This window comes from Colobus angolensis, unplaced genomic scaffold (assembly GCF_000951035.1).
Source record: "Colobus angolensis palliatus isolate OR3802 unplaced genomic scaffold, Cang.pa_1.0 Scaffold159, whole genome shotgun sequence".
Classification (NCBI taxonomy): Eukaryota; Metazoa; Chordata; class Mammalia; order Primates; family Cercopithecidae; genus Colobus; species Colobus angolensis.
In genome coordinates this window covers 6321997-6340755 of record NW_012114699.1, presented here as the reverse complement: position 1 = coordinate 6340755, position 18759 = coordinate 6321997, and the positions used below count along the sequence as shown (strand labels likewise).

The 18759-nt window shown below is 45.7% G+C and overlaps 1 protein-coding gene across 1 annotated transcript in view; it reads left to right on the top strand.

The window, feature by feature from the left end:
* Positions 1–1941: 1941 nt before the first annotated feature.
* ZDHHC9 (zinc finger, DHHC-type containing 9) overlaps positions 1942–18759 on the top strand; it is a 38756-nt gene continuing 21938 nt past the window's right edge. Inside the window, exons 1-4 of the mRNA XM_011936973.1 lie at positions 1942–2180; positions 2544–2611; positions 3801–4102; positions 16949–17109. Coding sequence (XP_011792363.1) covers positions 3936–4102; positions 16949–17109 — 328 coding nt within the window. The 5' untranslated portion in view covers positions 1942–2180; positions 2544–2611; positions 3801–3935. The remainder of the gene's footprint in view (positions 2181–2543; positions 2612–3800; positions 4103–16948; positions 17110–18759) is intronic.

Sequence of the window (18759 nt, the reverse complement as noted above, 5' to 3'; positions counted from 1 at the left end):
TCACTGCTCCATAGTCAGAAGGATGGCAGCTGGGGTGATCATACTATTCCTAAGGGCATTTGATATACACAGGCTTGGAAATCCAGAGAGCTGATGAGGTTTAGGGAAGTTCTTCTCCCTCCCATACCAAGTGTGTGCAATACCAGCACCCTCCAGAATTCAAAGCAGGAGAACTGGAGGCAATGATACTGATCGTACGCTTCATGAGGAATAAACTGATGATTGTAATCAGCATGAGTGCTAAAGAACAATGGAAGCTTTATAAAGACAAACTTTCCTTTGAAAATTAATTACAACACATCTCAGAATTACCTAGTGTTTTTAAAATCCTTTAAAAGTTTTGAAGGGTGCCATGAAAGTGTCAAATGTAATTATTATGTAGCTTTTTGTTTCATATCGTGTGGGACACAAATACTGTAAAGGAAAAATAGTTCTTGACCATGTATGTGGTCCTTCAACTAACATACAACTGCCTTAAGAAGAGCTTTGACGGTCTCTTCTGTACTAATTCCAAATACCAAATTTCTAAAACTTTGAAATTTTTCTCATGCTTAGGAAAACCTAGGCTGGTAATGTTGGCATTCTCCTCCAATCTTCAATCTTTTCTCCTATTTCCTCTTACACTTGGAAAGGAGATGCCACCTTCAACCTTTTCTCATATTTTCTCTTATATTTGGAAGGCAAGAGTCATACTAATGAAAACAGACCTAGTGTCTTTTAAAGTCACCCTATAATACAATACTGTGATTCTCAATTGTTTAATTGTTTCCCCACCTCAATCTCAAACCTTTTTTCTTTTTTTTTGAGACAGGGGTCTTGCTCTGTGGCCCAGGCTGGAGTGCAGTGGCATGATCTTGACTCACTGCAACCTTCACCTCCTGGGTTCAAGCGATCCTTCTGCCTCAGCCTCCCTAGTAGCTGGGACTACAGGCGAGTCCCACCGCTCCCGGCTAACTTTTGTATTTCTAGTAGAGACGGGGTTTTGCCATGTTGGCCAGGCTGGTCTTGAACTCCTGACCTCAGGTGATCCACCGGCCTCGGCCTCCCAAAGTCCTGGGATTACAGGCGTGAGCCACCACGCCCAGCCCAATCTCAAACTTTTAATGCACGCAACTCACTCAGCTCAGTAGCAGTGGCTCATGGTGGCAGTAATGCAGAGCTGGGTGGCAGAAGGAAAGAATCAATCTGGTTGGTGGGTGGGAATTCTGCATTGGATTCTCCCCTTAGTTATCATACACTCTCTAAACAGAATAAAAATTTACAACCTTTTTGGCAATCTTTACTTCATTACCTACCTGGAAGAATTTATGTCCTCTCAGTGGAGTTTCTTTAACTCCATTAATGTCAATTAGTTGTTTTAGGTCTGCAAAACGATAATATGTTCTTGGGATATTTATCCTTTACAACATGCTTTTTATGCTTGTTTGTGTGTTTTAATTTGAAAGCCTTAGAGATGCAGGCTAGGGTGACTGGGACAGATATGGGGTCCCTGGCTACTGAATGAGACTTGGGAGGCAGAGGACTTGTTTTTATGCCAATAAAGAGTAAAATCTCAAGTTGTGGTTGATTTTAATGCAAGTAGGGCTGAAGAGGCCCACGACAGACCTAGTTTGGGGTGAGCACCCGGATCTGTGAGCTAGCGTTGCTTCAGCATCTCACTGTGTCTGTGTGTGTGTGTGTGTGCAGGCTGGTTCCACCCTTCGCTCTCCCATCGGCATTACCCTTCACCTCCGTCTCTGCGTAACTATATTAATAGAAGGCAACACTTCACATACTGGCGCTCAGACCCCAAAGAGAGGCTGGCAGTGGCTGGGCAGGTGGGCATGCAGCAGGGAGATGGGTTGAGGAGTGGGCGGAGGCATCGTCGAGTGGCGTTCGACATATCCAATGGCAGTTCGGAATAGGGGCGGCCGGGGCGGAGGCACCGAGCCCGATCGGCCAATAGAGGGCGAGCAACTACTGGAGCGACCTGGTGACGTGAGGAGCGTTCCATTTGGCCAGCGGTGGGCGGTTGCCACAGCTGGTTTAGGGCCCCGACCACTGGGGCCCCTTGTCAGGAGGAGACAGCCTCCCGGCCCGGGGAGGAGAAGTCGCTGCCACCTTTGGCAGCCGACGCGATCCCCTGGGACGGTCCGCTTCCTGCCGTCAGCTGCCGGCCGAGTTGGGTCTCCGTGGTTCAGGTAACGAGGGGTGGGGGCGGGGGTCTCCCGGGCTGGTCTGCAGGGTGGGCTGCCTCCCCTTCCGCTGCGTCGGGACGCGGGGACGTCGGCACCGCCCTTCTCAACTCGGCAGCCGCCGAGCCCCTGGCCCGGGGTGACTACACGTGGCGGGGCGTGTGTGAGTGTGTACGAGCGTGTGGCTGCGTGTGCGTGTGGATGTGGCGCGCGTCCCAACCTGCCTGGGGCGGTGGTCCGCGGCGTGGCGGAGGCAGGGCGGGCCTTGCGAGGCCGCGCCCGCATCCCGGCCCGGATCTCCGGCCTCTGGCCTCCGGCCCCCCGAGCCGGTCGCTGCTTCCCGACGGATTTTGATCTTTGTTCTAACAGGCCGGCTCCCCCTTCGTGGTCTCCCTTCTCCCGCTGGGCCGGTTTATCGGGAGGAGATTATCTTCCAGGTTAGTTTTACACAAAGGACGGGTTCTCTGCACCTCTGGGCCCCCCCTCCCCTTCCCTGAGCCTTCTACCTTCTCCTTTCCCTGCTCTGCTCCTAGGCTGTTTTTGGACCTTTGCCTTCTCCAGCCCGGGAATGATCTCGAGTTGGCTGTTTCTCCCTCTGTCCGTCGGGCTGCGGGCTTCCTCCTCAGTCCTGCCAGCGTGGGGCATGTGGTGTCGGTAAATAGAGGCCACAGCACCACACCTGAGCGGAGGAGAAGGGTGGCAGAGGCTGAGAAAGGCTGGGCCTGGGAATTCAGGATGCTGAGTAGAGATGGTACTTAGGACATGTCCCAGAAAGCGCCCTTGTGACTTTTCTTAGCTGCTGCCATTCCCCACCCCCCAACCAGCCATCAGCAGTCACCAACCATTCCAGACTCTCTCCTGCTTAAGTCAGCCTTTCACCTACAGGTCTCTGATGTGGTTTCATTATGATTCCCACAAATGTTAGGCTAGACCAGCCAGATTGTTTCATTTCCCGGACTCAGGAAGTTGCAGAGGGTTTGATGAGGGGAAATCTGTTTTGTGTAAATACAATGCACGTATGTGCACAGAGCGTCCAGAACCTCCTGGCCCTGCCAGAGGGTCACTTGTTCCCTGCTGTGATTCATATTCGAGTGGCTAATTGAAGAAAGAAGGTGAAGTGGAGGAAGGGAGGGAGGCTTTATAAGGACAGAAACTCTACTATTATTTTTAGAGTCCTTTTAATGATGTTGAAAGAACATTGTGGCATAGTGGAACATGCCCTTGACTGGAAGTTAGCAATATCAGCATTGCTGCTGTGTGGCCCTGGATAAGTTATTTCCTCTCTCTGGTCCTCATTTTACTCATTTACAAAACAAAGTATTAATAATTGGCACGATCACCTATAAAATCCTCTCTAGTTCCAAGGTTCTGTGATGATCAGATCATCAGCATTAGATTGGAAGCATAGAGGCTTATTTAAGAGGAAATACTAGCCCTTTTCCTTATTTGAGAACCTTTAATCATATCTTCTTGTAGAGAACAAACACGAATTGGAAATAAACTTTTCTCCACTTCCCCGTCCCCACCCCTTCAGTCAGTTTTCAACTTTCTGTCTCTGGGAAAGGAGGGTTGAACTGTATTTTCTTATTCTTGCCTCATTTTTTTTCTTTTTCTGCTTTTTCTTAGGGCTAGCAGTTGGACTTTTGATGATGTTTGACCCAGCGGCAGGAATAGCAGGCAACGTGATTTCAAAGCTGGGCTCAGCCTCTGTGTCTTCTCTTGTGTAATCGCAAAACCCATTTTGGAGCAGGAATTCCAATCATGTCTGTGATGGTGGTGAGAAAGAAGGTGACACGGAAATGGGAGAAACTCCCAGGCAGGAACACCTTTTGCTGTGACGGCCGCGTCATGATGGCCCGGCAAAAGGGCATTTTCTACCTGACCCTTTTCCTCATCCTGGGGACATGTACGCTCTTCTTCGCCTTTGAGTGAGTTTTGGTTGAGTAGAGTTGCCTGATTATGGTTACTTTGGGTCTAGGGGAAGAACCTGCTTTCTGGGGAGTTTGGGGCTGGTCCTTGGATGACTTTAATGTCCTCTTGAGCAATGTCTGTAGATGATGCCAGCTGAATTCATTGCTTCATGGTCATCACAGAGTATGTGCTTCCCCAAAAGACCGATACCTTTGATACCAATTTTGTAGTACTGGTTTGGGGCTATCCTTGATAGACTTGGGAAATAAGGAAGTTTGTCTTAATTACTCACCTCTCCCTTTTAGTGGTCTCCTTAGAAGCTGAATGACAGATGGCCTCCCCTGCACATAAACCTAAGGGCACCCCTCATTGTTACATCACTCAGCAATCCTCACCTATTTTGTTATTCTGGGCCCTGTTTCCTTAAGGCTCAGCTCTCAGCTAGCCGTTACGGTGAAAAGCCAACTGAATTGGGAACCTACGGATTAGTTCCAGCCTCAGCTGGACCACATACTAGTTGTATGCGTGGCACATACATGCTTATTAGAAGTGAGTTGCTCTTTCTTTCCCTCAAAATCACTGAACGTAAACAACTCTATATTCTGTGTATGCCTGGTGCCAGCCTTGGAGTGATTTTTTTCTGTGGTGTAATACCTTGTACTCGAGCCACTGTTTGAAGTCTGTGTAGGTCTCGTCTCTAGGGGAGGTGGCCGGTTGGATTCTAGGGCACTGTGGCGTGTCTCCTGGGTGTGCTGAGAATGCTCTACACTCTAGGGATGGGAGCAGTGCTAATTGTTTTGGGATTACCGTGAGGAGGCCTTTGAGAGCCAAGAGGTGTGTGTGGACTGTAAGCCACACCTGACGTGAGCCTGCTATGGTGTATGTACATGGGTGACCTGGAAATGGAGGCCTCATGCTGGGGTGTGGCCATGGGAGATAGGCGGGGGCACCTTGGCCAGCCTAGTGGGGAAGTAAAGTGAGCTCTGGTCCCTTGGGGCTCATTTTTTGTCCTTCTGTGAGGGCTTCAGGCTTTCCCAGTGCACCCAGAGTGATTTTCGGGCTGCTTTGCCAGACTTTTGGATGGTTGCAGCTGGCTTGAGTAACTGCAGGGGGAGGAGGGGGACCCAGTATATAACGGGGCTGGGAAAGTAAGGTCAGAGGAACTCTTTGTTAAAGGTCCTTTTGCTGCTGCTGCTGCTACTGCTGACTTTGTGAAGTGTTTAGCGAAGTCAGGCAGGTTGCTGAAGGCTTCTTACTTGCTTTCCAGTTTGAGTTTCCTGACTGAGGGTGTGTGCGTGCATGTGTGCATGCACGTGCTTGTGTGTGGTACCAGTGAGCATGTGTAGTCAGGCAGGCATAAATTCCTAGCATTAAAAATCGTTTTTCCTTCTCCTCACCCTTCTCTCCAAATTTTCCTTGCCTCATTCCTGCCCTGCTTCTTCTTGGAAGTGAATAGCTGACCTCTGTTCTTTATCATTCTTCCTCCCTTTTTCTCTTTTTGTCCCCACCCCCACCCCCATGGTTAAATTTTTATTATTGCAACCATTCCAAACAGAGATAAGCCTTGTTCTCAGGCTTTGAGTTAGTTGGTAGTTCTGGGCCCAGGAAACCTCTGGTTTGACTGGCCAGGGGTACTTGAAATTTGGAGCTATTGCCATTTGTCCCCTTTTGTATCTGGGAGCCAGCAGAAGAATCTGATTGGAATCTGTTCCACTGAGGCCCCTGCAGGCCTCTGAAGAAAACCGCTGGTGGGATGAAGCTTCTAATTAGCCAAGTTGCTGTTTGACAGAGGCAGGTTGAGTTTTCCACCATGATGACTTCCCCCACCCCCCAGGTTGTTTCTTGCATTTTGAAGGGTGAGGTTATTTGTAAAACTTCCTTGAGTACCAGCTGTGTGTGTGAAAGACTAAATATTTTTGAAGATAGGGCTGGAGGAGGGAGTAGTGGGAAGAAGAGGGGAGAAGGAAGTAAATGTGTTAGCAGAGGAGTGGAGTGGGGAGGTGGAAATGTGACCAAAGAGGAGAGGACCCTGGTGATGAATACTTTGTACTGAGAATGGTGGAATTTGTGTTTGTGAATGTGCGTGCCTGTGTATGTGTGTGTGTGTGTGTCATATATAGACACATAGACACTTTAGGTGGTGGCTGCGTTGTGCCTAGCCAGTGACAGGTTGTACAAGGTACACCAGCACGCCTCTGAGAAATGAAGTCTCCTTCTGGTCGGCCTTTTTCTTTGGCGTCTATAATTTCCTGTCCACCACATAGTGGGGGCGCGGTTTGGGGAGCAGAATGTGGGCTGCTTTGTTAGTATTAGAACTTAGCGCAGTGGCTCATGCCTGTAATCCCAGCACTTGGGGAGGCCGAGGCAGGCAGATCACTTGAGGTCAGGAGTTTGAGACCAGCCTGGCCAACATGGTGAAACCCCCATCTCTACTAAAAATACAAAAATTAGCCCTGTGTGGATGTTGTGCGCCTGTAGTCCCAGCTACTCGGAAGGCTGAAGCAGGAGGATCCCTTGAACCTGGGAAGTGGAAGCTGCAGTGAGCGGAGATCTTAGCCTGGGTGACAGAGTGAGACTCTGTCTCAAAAAAAAAGAAAAAAAGAAAGAAAAAAGAACTTAGTGAGACCTCAGGAAATCAGTTGATCTAGCCCCCTGCCTTCAGGCAGGTGAGGGTATCTGAATAGACAAATGGTAATCTATTTTCATCCTTACATTGTCTAGGACTAGAGACTCCACATCCTCTGGCTGCTGCATTTTTGCCTTGTGGGAAGATAGTCCAACTCTTGAGGCACATCTGGAGCTGCATTTTAGTAGCAGGGTCCTGCTTGTAGCAGGTGCTTAGGAACAAGTGTGAGTTGATTTATAGCTGCCTGCAGCACAGCTCTGGGCCAGCCAGATGGCTTGAGGAGTCTGGTCAGGCATGTGGGTGCCCCTTAATGAAGAACGCACAGTGTTAGCAGTGCTGGCAGATGTCCTTTTATTTTTGGATTATGCCTTTACGTGTCTTCTAGAAGACTTTTCAAATGAGTGACCTGTAATTTTCAGTGGACAGATAGTAGATTGAATACATAAAACAAAAAAAGGTTGTTCCACCCTGGGGCCAGTTAGCTCTGTATTGTTAGAGTGTTTCTTTTTTCTTTTTTCTTTTTTTTTTTACTCATTTTTTGAGACAGAGTCTCGCTCCATCACCCAGGCTGGAGTGCAGTGGCATGATCTCAGCTCATTGCAACCTCTGCCTCCTAGGTTCAAGCAGTTCTCCTGCCTCAGCTTCCCGGATAGCTGGGATTACAGACACTTGCCAAATACAAATAATTTTTGTATTTTCAGTAGAGACAGGGTTTCACCATGTTGGCCAGGCTTGTCTCGAACTCCTGATCTCAAGTGATCCACCTGCCTCAGCCTCCCCAAGTGCTGGGATTACAGGCATGAGCCACTGTGCCCGGCCTGTTAGAAGTGTTTCTGAAGAAGATGTGGAGTCTCTCTCAGGGCCACTGTCACAGAGTAGAAATTTGGCCAAATATTCACTAAGTCTCTTGCAACTCCAAGAACCTGAAATCTGTATAACTCTGTGTTTGTCTGGAAGACTCAAATACACACGAAAGGAGATTATAGATTACCAGTAGGTTGCTATATTTAAATATAATTGTATTCGTGGTAAACGTATTTAAACTTAAAAGCAGAGTGAAAATGGTATAATGCTTAAAGAAAAAGGATTTTCTAATTAATTCTTAGGGTGAGGTACTTAAGAAATGTGAGTGTGTATTGCCAATTTCAGCTTTGAGCATATGAACAATTTTCAGTTCTTTCTGCTCAAGCTCTATCCAGCTTGTGCGATGAACACATAGCTACCAGCTTGGCCTGAAGTGTCAGGACACTGTAACAGAATGACACTGACAACCTAGGAGCCATCCAGCTACTGAAAGGCTATTGAGGTATTCAGGCAAATTCAACTTCTTGATAAAGTGTGATCCTGGAGAAAGGAACAAGTGCACTGTCTCCTGGAATTGGCTTCCAGCTTTCTCTTTTAGCTTTCTGAGCGGGTCACTAGTGGGGCCAAGGTGCTCAGACTTCCCTTGTGGCAAGAATGACTGTGTGACTCTTGACCCCTGAAGCAGAAGCAGTTTACTGCTATAATCAGTGCTTATGGTCTCACTGTGTCCTCTGTATATGAAGGAAATCTTATCAAGGCACTGTCAGACCAGGTTCTGTCAGATTGGTCCCCATTAGAGCTTTTGATGTATATATTGGCAGAAGAGTCATTGAGTTGGATGAACTGAAAACAGCTTTGTAACACTGCTTAGTAATCAATAGTAATCAATACAAAAATTACTTTTCTAGCGTATCCAAATTCTACCCCTCCCTCAAATTCTTTCTTGAGTCTTCATGAAAACTTTCCAGTAATTTCTGCATTCATTGGGCTAATTGTACACACCACTCATTCAACAAATAATCACATGACATTTCTTATAGTTTGGAGCTCTGTGGTGATTACACTTCTCACTGTTGTTGTCCCCTACAGCTGGTCTCTTTCAAGGACAGAGACTATGTTCAATGGCTGTGTAGCCCCCACAGTGCTCTCTACCATGCCTTACATAGAGTAGATGGCCAATAAGTGTTGCTGAATTAAAACATTCTGGATGTACTTAAAATTTAACAATCTTGACCCACAGAATCATAGGATGGTAGAGCTGGAAAGGACTTTTGAGACTATCTCCGTTCTTGTGTGGGTGAGGAAACCAGGCCCACAGAAGTGAGGTTCCTTCATCAAAATGAGTTGGCCAGCCAATGTCTCTATACTGTCTCAGGGCTTTTTCTTCTAATTTTGACCTTTCATCTCATTGTTCATTGTTATCCTTTGGCTATGGAATCCTGAAGACATTCAAACCCACATGCTTTAGTAAAGTGTACATAGTACCAAATACTAGACCAGTATATTCAGGATTCTTGCGAGCTAGTGTGTGTGTTACCCAGTGGCATCTAGGCTCTTGGGGTCTCCCAAGCTTATGCTCCTAAAAAGTGAAGGCATCTTTGCAGAGAACTGATGGTGTTGCAGCATGGCATTTCTGGTAGCCTTGCAGGAACAGGGAAGCCTATCAGGAGCTTTGTGAGTTAACGAGGGATCATCACTGCTGTGGCCACTTCTGGTCCCTGCTGCCAAGATGAGGATGACTTGGAGAAAAATCGAGCAATTTGTGCTCCATACGTTGTTACTTAGTGAGTTATCCTGATGAAAGGGGCAGCGTGGGCCGGGTGCAGTGGCTCATGCCTGTAATCCCAGCACTTTGGGATGCTGAGGTGGGTGGATCACTTGAGGAGTTCCAGACCAGCTGGGCCAACATGGTGAAACCCTGTCTCTACTAAAAATACAAAAAATCAGCTGGGCATGGTGGTGCACACCTGTATTCCCAGCTGCTTGGGAGGCTGAAGCAGGAGAATCACTTGAACCTGGAAAGTGGAGGTTGCAGTGAGCCAAGATTGCACTATTGCACTCCAGCCTGGGCAACAAAACAAGAGCAAAACTCCATCTAAAAAAAAAGAAAAAAAAAAAGAAAAAGAAAGGGAGGCGTGTCTGGAAGACAGGTGAAATAGAAAAAGCAGACCTGATAATATGAGCTTACTAGGTTTGAGGAGACACAAGACTATGTAAACCAAAGCCAAACTTTGACATGCCAGAATGTTAGTGCCCACAGTGACAAGGTCCAGGTTTCTGAAGAGCATCCTTATGTGAGATTGGGAAGAGGAAAAAGTGACTATATTGTGCTCTCTAACCAAGAGTACATTCTCTGGAGAATGACTCTATGGAGGTCAGTCTTCACTTTATCTAGCTTCGGATTCTGTCTGTGACTTGGCTAACCAAATGAGTTTTAGAAAGGCATAGTTGCCTCTTTGATATCAATCTGTTTCAGTACTTAGCTAAACTTAACTTCCTGATAAAGTATGTTCCTTGAGAAACAGTTCTTCCCAAGAGTTCCTTGGGTTGTGTCTCCTGAACAGTTTGCTTTCTTTTTTCTTTTTTTCTTTTTCCTTTGAGATGGAGTTTCACTCTTGTTGCCCACGCTGGAGTGCAATGGCGCGATCTCAGTTCATTGAAACCTCCGCCTCCCGGGTTCAAGCAATTCTTCTGCCTCAGCCTCTCAAGTAGCTGGGATTACAGGCATGCACCACCACGCCCTGCTAATTTTGTACTTTTTAGTAGAGACAGGGTTTCTCCATGTTGGCCAGGCTGGTCTCGAACTCCCGACCTCGGGTGATCCGCCTGCCTTGGCCTCCCAAAGTGCTGGGATTACAGGCATGAGCCACCACACCTGGTGGCAGTTTGCTTTCTTTTAATAATTCATTTTTTTCTTTCTTTCCTTTTTTTTTGAAATAGAGTCTCCCTCTCTTGCCCAGGCTGGAGTGCAGTGGTTTGATCTTGGCTCACTGCATCCTCTGCCTCCTGGGCTCAAACAGTCCTCCCACCTCAGCCTCCCAAGTATCTGGGACTACAGGCATGAGCCACTATACCTGACTAATTTTTGTATATTTAGTAGAGACAGGATCTCGCCATCTTGCCCAGGCCGGTCTTGAACTCCTGAGCTCAAGTGCTCCAACAGCCTTGGCCTCCCAAAGTGCTGAGATTAAAGATGTGAGCCACCACGCCGGGCTCCTTTAATAATTCTTTATGATTCTGTCATTCAGAATTTCTCTAATTTTCAGCCTCTATTACCTTTTGTGGTAATGAGTTTCACACTGTCAGTCTCCACTGAATGCCTCTCCCATCTTTTGAGGATGAGTCTTAATTAAATATAGTGATCCTCTGTTTTGGGAAAAGCAAGCCCAGAGAACAGGGATGTTTCCCAACATGTTGACATCAGTTGAGATGTTACTGAGGGAAAGAAGAGACTCCTAAATCTTTCTCCTCAGAGATGCTGGAGCTGGTATTGTGCTAAGAACAAAGGACGTACCTTAGGCTATTTGCAGTAGCAAGAAGCTAGCTAATTCAGGGTAATTAATTAGTGGGATGTTTCTGGAATGGAGTGGGGAAGACAGGGGCCTTATGATGATGATTAGATAAGGCCAATTAATGGAGAGCCTTGGAATACTGACCTGTGGAGTTTGGGGCATAATGTAACAGGCAGCAATGAATGGTTCTAAGTTCTTGAGCAGGGGTATATTGTAATTGAAACTTGAACTTCATTATTGTAACTGAAGTTTGGAAACCACTGAGCAGGTTTGCCTGGATAGAGATTTTGATGAGAGGATGTCTTCTCGCTTCAGAATTGAAAATGTCCCTGTTTGTTTAATTTTCTTTATTGCTGCTGGAGAAAAAGAGGGTTGTACATTTTTCTCTGACCTTCACATAGAAGTAAATCTGGAGACTGATTGTAAATTAGGTTTTTAGTGTTAAGGGAAACTTCCCCTCTCAGCAGACTCTGAGGGTCATCAGAAAAATCTTGGAACAGTCTTATGGGTGGTTCTACATGTTTATTGTGTTCTAGAGGTACTGTCTTAGTTTGTTCTGGTTGCTGTAAGAAACTACCATCGACTGGGTGGCTTATAAACAACAGAAATTTGTGTCTCACAGTTCTGGAGGCTGGCAAGTACAAGATCAAGATGCCTACAGGTTTGGTGATTGATGAAGGCCTGCTTTCTGGTTCATAGATGGCTGTCTTCTGTGTGTTCACATGGCCAAAGGTGCAAGGGAGCTTGCCAGGATTTCTTTTATAAGGATGCTAATCCCATTCATGAGGGTGGAGCCTTAGGTGACCTAATCACCCCCCAAAGGCCCCACCTCCATAATCCGTCACATTGGATGTTAAGATTTCAACATATGAATTTTGCAGAGATACAGACATTCAGTCAGTAGCAGGTAAGTAGTAAGAGGACAGATGGCCATCTATATCAGGGAGGTATTATAGCAAAGGCTTATTTCTCTCATGTGTGACCAAAGAGTATCGTGGGGCTCTGATCCTTGGGCCTTCTTCCTTAAAGCCATACTTACCAGCTGCTACTGGAGCAGTTTCAAGCAGCCAGCAGCTCCCCCACAGAGCTCTTCCCTGACCACTTACAGCCTGTAGAGGCTGAGTCACCGTTCTAACACTTGATTATCAGTCATCTTATTCTTTTGCTGTTTCATATGTCAGTTATGTTTTCCCCAACAAAATTAACTCCTATTTCCCTTGTTCTTCATTTGTTAGACCAACAAATACTTGTTGGCTGACTGATTACATTGATAAAATAATAAACCAAAAAACATAGCAAGAAAGCTATTAGGGAGACTTAGAAGCAGTGTAGTGTACAGAATAGCAATCCAAGCTGCCAATCTGTAAGGCATAGCTCTCTGTCTAGATTCTTGCCCATTCTACTCGTGAATCTCTTCTGAGTGTTTTCATGTGAATTGAAGTCTGTGTCATTACCATCATCCCTCCAGTGAACTAGCATGCTAGGGATGGGGGATGGGACATGACACATGAGCCCAGCCTGGCACTGATGGTTACTGCTGGTCAGTACCACTGTGCCGCCTGAGGGGACATGTGGGAGTCCAGTTGTCTAGTCCAGCTATGGTAGCCTGAGGACAGTCAAGAAGTCAGTAGAGGATGGCTTAAAATGATGATGTCTCTTCAGGTGGCAGAAATGAAGATTTAGTTGGGACATGGTTGCATTTATAAAATTCATAAGGGACAAAAGGAACTCTAATCCCCAGGAAGGAGAAAGGCCTCTTGGTACTTTGAATACAGGAGAGTTCTGTTTTAAGAAGTATATGGATATTATTATTCCAAGGAGTGATATAGGGAGTTTCAAAAACACTTAGCTTATATTTGTGGATGACAGATCTGATCTAGTCTTTTTTTTTTTTTTTTGAGATGGAGTCTTGTTCTGTCACCAGGCTGGAGTGCAGTGGTGCAATCTCAGCTCACTGCAACCTCTGCCTCGTGGGTTCAAGTGATTCTCCTGGCTCAGCTTCCCGAGTAAGCTGGGATTACAGGCACATGCCACCATGCCCAGCTTATTTATTTATTTATTTACTTATTTAGTTTTGAGACGAGTCTTGCACTGTCACCCAGGCTGGAGTGCAGTGGCACAATCTCCGCTCACTGCAAGCTCCACCTCCTGGGTTCACGCTGTTCTCCTGCCTCAGCCTCCCAAGTAGCTGGGACTACAGGCGCCCGCCACCATGCCTGGCTAATTTTTTGTATTTTTAGTAGAGACGGGGTTTCACCGTGTTAGCCAGGATGGTCTTGATCTCCTGACCTTGTGATCTGCCTACCTCGGCCTCCCAAAGTGCTGGGATTATAGGCGTGAGCCAACGTGCCCGGCCTTATTTTTGTGTTTTTAGTGGAGACGGGATTTCGCCGTGTTGGCCAGGATGGTCTTGAACTCCTGACCTCAGATGATCCACCTATCTTGGCCTCCCAAAGTGCTGGGATTATAGGCGTGAGCCAACGTGCCCGGCCTTATTTTTGTGTTTTTAGTGGAGACGGGATTTCGCCGTGTTGGCCAGGATGGTCTTGAACTCCTGACCTCAGATGATCCACCTATCTTGGCCTCCCAAAGTGCTGGGATTACAGGTGTGAGCCCCCGTGCTTGACTGATCTAGTCTTTATCTAAGACAAGTTAGTGATGTTTGAAGATACTCCTGACTTTGGAGTTCTGTATGGGGAATTACCACCAAACTTTCACATAGCTTATTTTTGTCGGAGACAGACTTCCAGCTTATAGCAGTTATGGGATTAGCCTAGGGTGATATTTTTGAAGTATTTTTAAATTGACAAAGGTTGAATATATATATATAAAGATATGTATATACACACACATATATATACACACACACACAAATATACATATATAAAGATATATATATACACACAAGGATATATATATATCTGGTATACAATATGATGTTTCGATACATGTATACATTTGGAATAGTTAAATCAAGCTAATTAACATATGTATTGCCTTACATACTTATTTTTTTAATGTTGGGAATGTTTAAAATCTACTCTCCTAGCAATTTTCTGGTATACAATATAGTGTTATTAACCATAGTCCTCATGCTGGGCAATAGGTCTCAACTTATTCTTCCTTACTGAAATTTTATGTCCTTTGACAAACATCTTCCCAATCCTCCCTTCCTAAATACCCCCACCAGGGGTATTGGTGGGTTTTTTAATCATAACTTTTGAGGACAAACACTATGGGTTGCAGTTCACAATAGTCGTAGTGGCTGGCGCTCGAAGTTTCCCCTTACTCAGAGTAGAAAGGCCTGCTGGTCCCACATCTGGCTTCCCAGCCACACCCACTCACTAGAGATGACTGGCTGCCAATAGCCTCATCTCTGGAGGAGAACAATACAATAGGCCTGTTGTGTACTTGTTGACATACAGAGTGGATTGTTTTAGCAGGTGCAGAAGATGCTCTGTGTGGAGATTACAGAGACCTTTATCCTTGATGGCGTAGCGTAGTTCAAGTCTAAGTTGTCCTTTGTCTGGCCTACGAGCAGGTGTTGGAACTGGATTTAGTTAAGCTTGGGTCCTTCTGTGCAGCGGGGCAGCATTAATTTAGAATTTTTTGCTGCAGTTCTACTCACTGTGTATGTTTTCCCTTTAATAAAAAATTTAAACTCTCTTTGGTGGCCAATCAGATAGATCTGATTTTTTAAGGCTTTTGATTGGAGACTATACATCCAGGGCAGTTTAAGTCCTGGAGACATTACTTCTTTGTTTTCAAGAATGATCTTAGTGATGGGCAGTGGCCAGGAAGATTCCTATTTGCTGTTAGTGTGGTGATTTCACTTTGCTTGTTCATGAAAGGAAGCCTCATGCTTCTCCTGCATCCTTTGGGTTCCTGATAAGTGGAGGTGATTTTCGCTTCTGAATTCCCTTTTTGGTTAATCTGTACCAGTGAAAAGGAGTAGTGGAAAATAGGGTAATCCACAAGCTAGTGATATGTAAGAACCTTAAATATCAGAACTCAGCTGCCAGATCCTTCAGTTCTCCAATTTTCCCCCCAACCCTTGGCTTTTAGGAGAAGGAAGTAAATCATTAAGGAGCAACTTAAGATGAAGGATTTTGTTAAAAATAAGCAAGCAAGCAAACAAAAAAGTCACTAAAATCATCCTCCAGGTTCAGTACATACGTTCATCTTCATCGAAAACTGCTTAGCCTAATATAAAACTTGGCTTGTGTCCCCCCATGCAGTTGTGTGTGTGGCAGGGAGCTAGGGGAGGACCTCATGGAGGTTGTTCCGAAACTGCAGAGAATATATAACCGGGGTTAAACATTTGCTTTGAATGGCCAGCAGCTTGCTTACTTCTCATGCTGATGAGGTAAGCGTTTTTCTTAGCTTACTTTCTCTGCTCTCCCTCTGCTCCTTGCTCCTCCACTTATAGTCTGCCTCCAAGTGAAAACTCTGTTTTCAAGGAGAAATGTGCCTCAGGAGGAGGAGGATAAAAATAGGTCAGTGATAACTCTCCTCACTCTCCTCCTATTTATTTTGTTTGAAATTCAGTTCAGATCAACAAGTATTTATTGATAGCTTCTTTGTTCCCTTACTTGTATTAGAGCTCTGGGAGATACGGAATCATGGTGATAATGTTAATAGCTAACATTTTACTTAGTGTTTAGTATTTACTGTGTGTCAAGTGCAGTTCTAAGCACTTTATACTAGTGCATTTGATCCACACAGTGACCTCATCAAGCACTGTTACTATCCTCATTTTATGGATAAGGATACTGAAGTTAACTAAGTCACCCAGCTAGAAGCTGGTAGAGCCATAATTCAAACCCGAGCATTCCCAGTCCAATAAAACTAGGTCCTTGCTCTTAGGAAGTCTGGTTGAGGGAGATGCCATCAACATACTGAGAAATAGCTAGGAAATAATGCAAGGCTCTGGAAGTGAGGACCACAGGGAGTAGAGAAGAGAGAGATTATTGCAGCTTAGCATAAGCCTTTTGGAAGAAGTAAGAATTCTCTAAGTCCCAGATTCTTCATGTATCAGATGGGTATAGTAGAATCTATTTCATAGATTTAGTGTGAGAACTGGATGGGATAATGTAGACGAAGAGCTTAGTACAGTGCCTGGCTTATGGAGAGCCCTCAATAAGTTATAGTTGCAATGATGACAATGATGATATTGATGTCTCTGGCACCTGAAAGATGAGTAGAGTTGGGATATTCAGAGAGAAGGAGAAATAGCTTGCCAGGTGCATTATGAGGAAAGGGGGGAGTGAACGTGATGTTGGGGAGGGGTACTAAGGAGAAACGATTTTCTTATTTTCTTGCTGTCGGTCGTTAGTCACTTATTAGCTGAGCTAATTGAGGAGACCAGAGGAATGGATGTTGCAGAGTCAGTCAACAGCCCTGAAGGTTTTCACTGGTCTTGAAGCATGCGGAGATACTCTCTGACACTGTGAACCTGCTTTCTGGTTGGTCCTCATCTTTTCTCCCTCCTCATCAAGCTCAGTCTGAATGACAGATCAGTGGATATGAAAAGCCCTGGACATTCCCAGAGTGAGATCAACCTGTGTTGCTTAGAAATCCAGGCTCAGTTGCTTCCCTATTCTTAGCAGGTGTGAACTTTCCTAAGGTAGAGGAAATGTAGCTCCCAGTGGGCTGATAGGATAGACTGGACTTGGGGGTAAGAGAGTGTCCTTAAGACTGTCTTCTGTATGTTATAGGTGGCAGCAGTCAATTATTTGTTGAGCTCTTACTATGGGTAGAGCCATATGTCAGGAGTTTTGGGTAAATCAAGAGAAGAAACATGGTCCCTGTCCTTGAGGTGCTGCTGATTCTGTTGTGGGGGCCAGATTGACATACTGGTAACAATTGGAGATCAATATAGGGTAGGTATCATTAAATGTTGAATTGCCTGCTTTCTTCAGGTGCCGCTACCTGGCTGTTCAGCTGTCTCCTGCCATCCCTGTGTTTGCTGCCATGCTCTTCCTTTTCTCCATGGCTACACTGTTGAGGACCAGCTTCAGTGACCCTGGAGTGATTCCTCGGGCGCTACCAGATGAAGCAGCTTTCATAGAAATGGAGATAGGTGAGTCTCCCAACCAGCTGGCAAGCTGCTGTGTAGTGGGTGGCCCTAATCAGTAAAAGAATGGAATCATAATAGTAATTGCAGATAGTAATCACTTCTAGTCTTTTCTCTCTGAGATCCTGAACCTGAGATCATGACTACTCTGTGAATTTAGCAAGGCAGGTGTAGCAACAGTCTAAAGTAGTAGACTTTGTCCTTCACTGCATTGGATCACATTTGCGGAAGGATTTGTTACCAAGGTCCTGCTGTATTGTTCCCAAGAGGATGGTTTTTTTACTTTTCTGGGGGAGGTAATAACCAATACATTTTTTCTGAAGCAATGAAAGCACAGATTTATTATCTATTTATTTATTTATTTATTTATTTATTTATTTATTCTCACTCTTGATGTCCTGGCTGAAGTGCAGTGGCGCGATCTTGGCTCACCGCAACCTCTGCATCCCAGGTTCAAGCAATTCTCCTGCCTCAGCCTCCCGAGTAGCTGGGATTATAGGCACGTGCCACCACACCCAGCTAATTTTTGTATTTTTAGTAGAGACGGGGTTTCACCACATTGGCCAGGATGGTCTTGATCTCCTGACCTTGTGATCTGCCCGCCTTGGTCTCCCAAAGTGCTGGGATTACAGGTGTGAGCCACCACACCCGGTCAGCACAAATTTATTGAAACAAAAGTACACTCCACAGAGTGAGAGGGGGCTTAAGCAAGTGGCTCAAGAGGCACTTTTGGTTTTTTGATGAAAGCTGTAAACCTTCTCCCCATAAAAATGCTCTTATATGCATGTACATGTGCATAGTTTTGGATGTAATTTCAGGGATTCATAGATCTTCTGAAGCGCATTCATGTCCCCCCCAACCAATAATTCCTGCTTTAGGCCGGGAGCTGTGGCTCACGCCTATAATCCCAGCACTTGGGGAGGCTGAGGCTGGTGCATCATTTGAGGTCAGGAGTTCAAGACCATCCTGGCCAACATGGTGAAACCCTGTCTCTACTAAAAATACAAAAATTAGCCAGGCATGGTGGTGTGTGCCTGTAATCCCAGCTACTCGGGAGGCTGAGGCAGGAGAATCATTTGAACCTGGGAGGCAGAGGTTGCAGTGAGTCTAGATTGTGCCACTGCACTCCAGCCTGGGCAACAGAGTGAGACTCCGTCTCAAAAAACAAACAAAAAACCCTGCTTTAGGGGAACATGCAATGTGAAAGGGGGTAGCTGTGGTGCCAGGAACCACTGAGAATTCTAGGAGGGGTAAAAGAAGCAATTGCAGGGTCAATAGAGTGCAGACCACAGCTCAGGATAAGGATCTTTGGTACAGAGATGAAGTGCTACATTATCTAGGAGCCAGGGTGGCTTCATGAATTGAAGCAGAACTATCCCCGGGCCAGGGGAGGAGATATCCTGGGATCTCACAGTGAGAAGAAGACTATGATGCAAGTACTAGGAGGGAGTGGGAGCCCACCAGTGCCTATCTAAATGGTTCTCAGGTTTGGTACCCAGGTAGCTTGAGTTGGCATCCAAGCTAGACAGAGTAAGAAAAAGGGACCCAGGACTTGTAAGACTAAGAAGCTGTGCCAGTAGAGCACCAATCTGTGGCTGGCCTTTAGTTCTTTGAGGGTGCTTTGAAGGCTTCCATGTATTTCTTTTTTCTTTTTCT